The sequence below is a fragment of the Heptranchias perlo genome, chromosome 11 (assembly GCF_035084215.1).
Source record: "Heptranchias perlo isolate sHepPer1 chromosome 11, sHepPer1.hap1, whole genome shotgun sequence".
Lineage (NCBI taxonomy): Eukaryota > Metazoa > Chordata > Chondrichthyes > Hexanchiformes > Hexanchidae > Heptranchias > Heptranchias perlo.
In genome coordinates, this window is record NC_090335.1 from 66,699,288 (window position 1) to 66,707,375 (window position 8,088).

At 42.9% G+C, this 8,088-nt stretch overlaps 1 protein-coding gene across 1 annotated transcript in view; it reads left to right on the top strand.

The window, feature by feature from the left end:
• kcnj6 (potassium inwardly rectifying channel subfamily J member 6) overlaps positions 1–6,348 on the top strand; it is a 31,547-nt gene extending 25,199 nt beyond the window's left edge. The window contains exon 2 of the mRNA XM_067992390.1: positions 6,005–6,348. Within this exon, the coding sequence (XP_067848491.1) occupies positions 6,005–6,348 (344 nt within the window). The remainder of the gene's footprint in view (positions 1–6,004) is intronic.
• Positions 6,349–8,088: the final 1,740 nt, after the last annotated feature.

Genomic DNA, 8,088 nt, shown 5'->3' on the forward strand with positions numbered 1-8,088 from the left:
GGAGTTGGTTGGAGGGAGGAGAGAAGGAAAGGCCAGGAAGAGTCTTGTATCTATTTCCTTATACAATGGGGTGATTCTGCAATCCCGGGCGGGTAGTGCTGCTCGTAGTGTGGGTATCCTGGGCACACATTCCAATGGGCTGCGTGCCTGGAATTTCATAAGAACATAAGAAATAGGAGCAGGAGTAGGCCAATCGGCCCCTCGAGCCTGCTCCGCCATTCAATAAGATCATGGCTGATCTGATCCTAACCTCAAATCTACATTCATGTCCAATTTCCTGCCCGCTCCCCGTAACCCCTAATTCCCTTTACTTCTAGGAAACTGTCGATTTCTGTTTTAAATTTATTTAATGATGTAGCTTCCACAGCTTCCTGGGGCAGCAAATTCCACAGACCTACTACCCTCTGAGTGAAGAAGTTTCTCCTCATCTCAGTTTTGAAAGAGCAGCCCCTTATTCTAAGATTATGCCCCCTAGTTCCAGTTTCACCCATCCTTGGGAACATCCTCACAGCATCCACCCGATCAAGCCCCTTCACAATCTTATATGTTTCAATAAGATCGCCTCTCATTCTTCTGAACTCCAATGAGTAGAGTCCCAATCTACTCAACATCTCCTCATATGTCCGCCCCCTCATCCCCAGGATTAACCGAGTGAACCTTCTTTGTACTGCCTCGAGAGCAAGTATGTCTTTTCTTAAGTATGGAGACCAAAACTGTATGCAGTATTCCAGGTGCGGTCTCACCAATACCTTATATAACTGCAGCAATACCTCTCTGTTTTTATATTCTATCCCCCTAGCAATAAACGCCAACATTCCGTTGGACTTCTTGATCACCTGCTGCACCTGCATACTAACTTTTTGATTTTCTTGCACTAGGACCCCCAGATCCCTTTGTACTGCAGTACTTTCCAGTTTCACGCCATTAAGATAATAACTTGCTCTCTGATTTTTCCTGCCAAAGTGCATAACCTCACATTTTCCAATATTGTATTGCATCTGCCAAATCTCTGCCCACTCACCCAGCCTGTCTATATCCCCTTGTAGGTTTTTTATGTCCTCCTCACTCTCTACTTTCCCTCCTATCTTTGTATCATCTGCAAACTTTGATCTGTTACACTCGGTCCCCTCCTCCAAATCGTTAATATAGATTGTAAAGAGTTGGGGACTCAGCACCGACCCCTGCGGAACACCACTGGCTACTGGTTGCCAGTCCGAGAATGAACCATTTATCCCAACTCTCTGCTTCCTGTTAGATAACCAATCCTCCACCCATGCCAGAATATTACCCCCAATCCAATGATTCTTTACCTTGAGCAATAATCTTTTATGTGGCACCTTGTCGAATGCCTTCTGGAAGTCTAAATGCACTACGTCCACTGGTTCCCCTTTATCCACCCTGTACGTTATGTCCTCAAAGAACTCAAGCAAATTTGTCAGACATGACTTCCCCTTCGTAAAGCCATGCTGACTTTGTCCTATTAAATTATGTTTATCCAAATGTTCCGCTACTGTCTCCTTAATAATAGACTCCAAAATTGTACCCACCGCAGATGTTAGGCTAACTGGTCTATAATTTCCTTTTTAAATAAGGGTGTTACATTAGCAGTTTTCCAATCTGCCGGGACCTTTGCCGAGTCCAGAGAATTTTGGAAAATTATTACCAAAGCATCCATAATCCCTACTGCCACTTCCCTCAAGACCCTAGGATGTAAGCCATCAGGTCCAGGGGATTTATCCGCCTTGAGTCCCATTAATTTACCGAGTACCAATTCCTTAGTGATTTTAATCGTATTTAGCTCCTCCCCCACTAGAGCCCCCTGTTTGTCCAGTGTTGGGATATTCTTAGTGTCCTCTACCGTAAAGACTGAAACAAAATATTTGTTCAGCATTTTTGCCATCTCCATGTTTCCCACCATTAATTTCCCAGTCTCATCCTCTAAAGGACCTACGTTTGCCTTAGCCATCCTTTTTCTTTTTATAGAACTGTAGAAACTCTTGCTATCTGTTTTTATATTTTTTGCTAATTTATTTTCATAATCTATCTTCTCTTTCTTAATCAATCCTTTAGTTACTTTTTGCTGTCTTTTGAAGACTTCCCAATCTTCTATCCTCCCACTAAGTTTGGCTACCTTATATGTCCTTGTTTTTAGTCGGATACTATCCTTAATTTCTTTACTTAGCCACGGATGGCTGTCATTTCTTTTACACCCTTTTTTCCTCAGTGGAATTTATTCTTTTTGAAAGTTGTAAAATAACTCGTTAAATGAACACCACTGCTCATTGTACCGTCTTATCCTTTAATCTATTTTCCCAGTCCACTTTAATCAATTCCGCTCTCATACCATCATAGTCTCCTTTATTCAAGCTCAGTACGCTTGTTTGAGAACCAACTTTCTCACCCTCTAATTGGATATGGAATGGAACCATGTTATGGTCACTCATTTCAAGGGGATCCTTAACTAGGACATTATTAATTAATCCTGGCTCATTACACAGGACCAGGTCCAAGGTTGCTTGCCCCCTTGCAGGATCAGTTACAGACTGCTCAAGAAATCGATCCCTAATACACTCAATAAACTCTTCCTCAAGGCTGCCCTGCCCAATTTGATTTGTCCAGTTAATATGATAGTTAAAATCCCCCATAATTATTGCTGTTCCCTTATTATATGCCCCGACTATTTCCTGATTAATACTTCTTCCAGCAGAGTTGGAACTATTAGGAGGCCTATATACTACGCCCACTAGTGTTTTTTTCCCCTTATTATTCCTTATCTCTACCCAAACTGTTTCATTATCCTGATCCTTTGTCCCAATATCATTTCTCTGTATTACAGTGATTCCTTCCTTTATTAACATAGCCACCCCACCTCCCCTTCCTTCCTGCCTGTCCTTCCTGATTGTTAAATACCCTGGCATATTTAATTCCCAGTCGTTGTCACCCTGCAGCCATGTTTCTGTAATGGCCACAAGATCATACCCATACGTAGTTATTTGTGCCGTTAACTCGTCCATTTTGTTACGAATGCTACGTGCATTCAGATAAAGAACTTTCAAATATGTTTTGTGACAGTTTCTGCTTTTTCCTTTTTTAACACTTTACCTTTCACTCCATATCTTCTGTCCCTTCCTGACACATTTTCCTCTGTCTCCCTGCTCAGGTTCCCAACTCCCTGCCACAGCTTTGATGCTGGGTTAATCGCCTTACGCCTTCTAGTTTTTATTTTATCTGTCGTGCCTAAAGTACACTTTCTTTCCGCTGCTCTACGCTTTTCCCTTTCACTTGTTCTTGAACAACTGTTTGTACTATTTGTATTGTAGATTTCCCCTGGGTCTTCCCCTCTCTTGCTGCTCTCAACTTTATTCCCTTCTGACTCCCCACTCCCCCTGCCACTCTAGTTTAAACCTTCCCCAACAGCACTAGCAAACACCCCCGCGAGGACATTGGTCCCGGTCCTGCTCGGGTGTAACTCGTCACGCTTGTACAGGTCCCACCTTCCCCAGAACCGGTCCCAATGTCCCAGGAATCTAAATCCCTCCCTCCTACACCATCCCTGCAGCCACGCATTCATCCTGTCTATTTTCCCGTTCCTATACTCACTAGCACGTGGCACCGGTAGTAATCCTGAGATCACTACCTTTGAAGTCCTGCTTTTTAATTTATCTCCTAACTCCTTAAATTCACCTTGCAGGACCTCATCCCTTTTTTTTCCTATGTCGTTGGTACCAATATGGACCATGACTACTGACTGTTCACCCTCCACCTCCAGAATGCCCTGCAGCCGCTCCGTGACATCCTTGACCCTAGCACCAGGGAGGCAACATACCATCCTGGAGTCACGTTTGCGGCCGCAGAAACGCCTATCTGTTCCCCTTACAATTGAATCCCCTATCACTATAGCCCTGCCACTCTTCTTCCTCCCCTCCTGTGCAGCAGAGCCACCCGTGGTGCCCCGAACCTGGCTCTTGCTGCTTTCCCCTGATAAGCCATCTCCCCCAACAGTATCTAAAGCAGAATATCTGTTTGAGAGGGAGATGGCCCCAGGGGACTCCTGCTCTACCTGCCTAGTCCTTTTACTCTGCCTGGCGGTCACCCATTTCCTTTCTGCCTGCGTAATCTTTACCTGCGGTGTGACCACCTCACTGAACGTGCTATCCATGATAGTCTCAGCATCGCGGATGCTCCACAGCGAATCCACCCGCAGCCCCAGCTCCAAAAGACGGTTAGCCAGTAGCTGCAGCTGGACACACTTCCTGCACACATGGTCGCCAGGGACACTGGTAGTGTCCATGACTTCCCACATAGTGCAGGAGGAGCATATCACGGGTAAATAATACCAACAGTAATTTCTAGGCTACAAGATGTTCTTGGATAAGTCTGGGGAAACATATTAGGATGAATCCACGATTTCACACTCGCCACTGGGACTGTCAAACTGTGGAATCACTCCAACATGTTGTCTCAGACTTATCCAATACCACCTCATAGCCTAGAAATTACTGCTGGCAATACAGTAGTGACAGGCGAATAAATGCTTTATGCATTTGGATGACATTTCTCTGTCCATTATTATAGTGGAAGCCTTAAATAAGTTACTGAGAGATGTCCAGTAACAGATGTCTCTGACTTTCCCCTCCCTCATTGTGGAGAAGTAGTTGACCTGCCCAAAATCAGCTAGCTCAGATCAGGAACTCAACACATGAAGCAAACACCAGATGTGAGCCCAGATGTTTATATATATATATATATATATATATATATATATATAGACAAGCATGTCAGCCATAACAGCACTCGTTTGATTTGCATAGTGTTGTGAAAAAGTTTTAAAATGCTAAATTGGTAATAACAGCTTAGAGATGTCTAAAGCAATCCTTCTAAAAATGATATTCATAGGACAATGCAGGAAGCTGTACATTCATGCTCCACCATATTGAATTGCAGATGTTTGTTTGGGCAGTTCCCCACAGAGCACATTCCCAATCTCAGCTGCAGGAAGCTTGCACTGGGGGACATAATTTCTATTTAGTTTCTACAAGATCATGTCCTATATACTTCGATGTAATATAATAAAGTAAAATTTTAAAGAGGTGCCAAATTATAGAATATTTCTACATTCACACTGTCTTTTTTTTTAGTAATAATTTTGTTGCTGTAATGTGTATCTTAGAGTGAAGCAGCTAATGGAGACCAGGGATAGACTATCCACAGGGGTTCTTCCGATTTCCCATTGTAAATTCGGTAGAAGATCGTCAGAAACCACAGGAGAGGGGCGCAAACAAAAGCTTACACTGTTTCTCCGGGATTTCCGCTGAAGTTGCAGGACGGAGATCGGGAGAATGCCGCGAGAAAGTAACTCCCAGAAGTTTCCTCGTGGGGACAGAGAGGAGGGGAAGAGAGTCAGAAAACAAGTTACTCTCTCATACTCCTAGTAGTCGATTCAAATTTGGTATTGGTAAAGACTTAAGGGAAGGTCTCCTGTCTGAACCACTCTTGGCTGAAGACATTGAATGCCACATTGGGAAGAGGAGTCAGGTGGTATATTTAAAATGGGGCCAAAATAAATCTCTGCTTATGCTTGACTGCATTCCATGTTTACAAAACATAATGTGGCCTCAAAACTACGCTATTCAAATGAATGCTTAACACCATCCTATGAAGTTTGCTTGTCTGTTATTTTAACCCACTAAACTAGATTCATGTCTTTGACAACAACAACTTGCATTTATATAGCACTTTTAACATAATAAAACATCCCAAGATGCTTCACCGGAGCATAGACAAAAATTGTCACCAAGTCACAGCAGGAGACATTAAGACAGGTGACCAAAAGCTTGGTCAAAGAGGTATCAGAAGGATAAGGAGACTTTATGGTTTATTCACACAATTGTAAAGGTCAAAGTAGGTAAACCTATAGAAACAATATATGAGGTCTGTATATAGCATGTACACACAAAAGAAAAAAAGTAATTCTTCATCATGGATGCATTTTTTTTTTACATAGGTATGACATGTCAAGCTCGGAGTTCATATGTTACCAGTGAGATTCTGTGGGGCTACCGCTTCACGCCCGTCCTGTCACTGGAGGAGGGGTTTTATGAGGTCGATTACAACAATTTCCATGAAACCTATGAGACGAAGACCCCATCCTGTAGCGCCAAAGACGTGGCGGAGATGGTCAACAAGGTGGAACTGCCCCTCATCTGGTCGGCGTCCACCAAACTTAATGAGGAGGAGAAAGAGGAGGAGGAGGCGGAGGAGGGAGGGCAAGCTGAGGGCAAGAGCCACGAGGAGCAAATGGAGCAGAACGGGGAGGTTACAAATTTAGAGAACGAATCCAAGGTGTGAGGTGGAAGGAATGTCTGTTTGCCTCAAGAGTCAGGAATATCACATTTTTTGTGTGTGTAATGAACAGAATCAGGATGTGAAGTGTCCACCTGCCCAACACGCTTGAAGAAATTAGACGTTTGAGCAAAAAGAAACATTGATTAAGGAAATGGAGGGTGTTGGGGGGGGGGGGGGGGGGGGAGAACCTGAATTAACAGGACAGAGTTCAGTTTACAAGGGGATTTTTACTTTCCTAATATAGACACAATCTGTGTTAAATATAGAGAGCGGTAAAGAGCATATCAGCCACATTATAGAGCAAACATGCATACATGCATACAGAAGCTATTTAGAAATCACAGTGCTGCTTTTCGTTTTAAGTGCTGAAACTGCGAGCTGTCAGCTTTTTAAAGCATTCCAAGCAGTTAGACATCATAAACACATATTTAAAATGTTCCCCTGTAAAGGTGAGTACAGCTAAATGATCCCTTTCTACGTTTAAATATATATAAACAGAATGTTCAGGCAGTTACATTATTGGAGCCAAACAAGATCTCAGGAAGGATGCTGGGCAGGTGGAAGTTGTCGCATATTTAAAGAGGCTTTGCTATATTTTCACTGGATCTGCCGCAAGAACTGTTTTTGGATGTTGTTTACAAGTGGCTCATTTATTTTTTAAACCAGTCACCCTTTGCAGTTTCAATGGACCTTTCTTTGAGAAGAAGGGCCCAGCATCCATTCAAAGGAAATCACATTAATCAGCAGCTTTTACTGTGGCAGATGGATTTCAACGCAGGTAAGTGTGAGGTTATCCATTTTGGACCAAAAAGGGATAAATTCGAGCATTTTTCAAATGGTGAAAAGTTAGAAACAATGGATGTCCAAAGAGATTTAGGGATCTATGTGCACAGGTCACTAAAATGCACTGGACAGGTACAAAAAAAAATCAAAAAGGCTAATGGAATGTTATCCTTTATATCTAGAGGGCTAGAATATAAAGAGGAGGAAGTTTTGCTACAGCGATACAAAGACCTGGTTAGACCACATCTAGAATACTGTGTACAGTTCTGGGCACCGCAACTTAGAAAGGGTATATTGGCCTAAGAAGGAGTGCAGCGCAGATTCACCAGAATGTTACCAGGGCTCCAAGGGTTAAATTATGAGGCAAGATTACATAAACTGGGTTTCTATTCCCTGGAATATAGGTCAAGGGGTGATTTGATTGAGGCTTTTAGGATTTTGAAAGGAATTGATAGGGTAGATAGAGAGAAACTTTTTCTGCTGGTGGGGAAGTCTAGGACAAGGGGAAATAACCTTAAAATCAGAGCCAGGCCATTCAGGAGAGAAGTTAGGAAACATTTCTTTGCGCAAAGGATGGTAAAAGTGTGGAAATCTCTCCCACAAAAAGCAGTAGATGCTAGTTCAATTAATAATTTTAAATCCGAGATTGACAGATTTTTGCTGTTAAGGGATATGGAGCCAATGCGGGTGGATGGAGTTAGGATACAGATCGGCCATGATCTCATTGAATGGTGGAACAGGCTCGAGGGGCTGAATGGCATACTTCTGTTCCTAGGTTCCTAAGTTCCTCCTTCCCCCCCCTACTCCCAAAATCACACTGGTCTGTTTGCCCATGAAACTCCTTTTATTATGAAAAAATCAGCAAGTCCTGAAGCCCGTGTTGAAATGTTTAGGTATAAGTCAGCAATGTAGATGCCACAAAAACACCAAGGAATGTGACAAAATGTAAACTGAACCCTG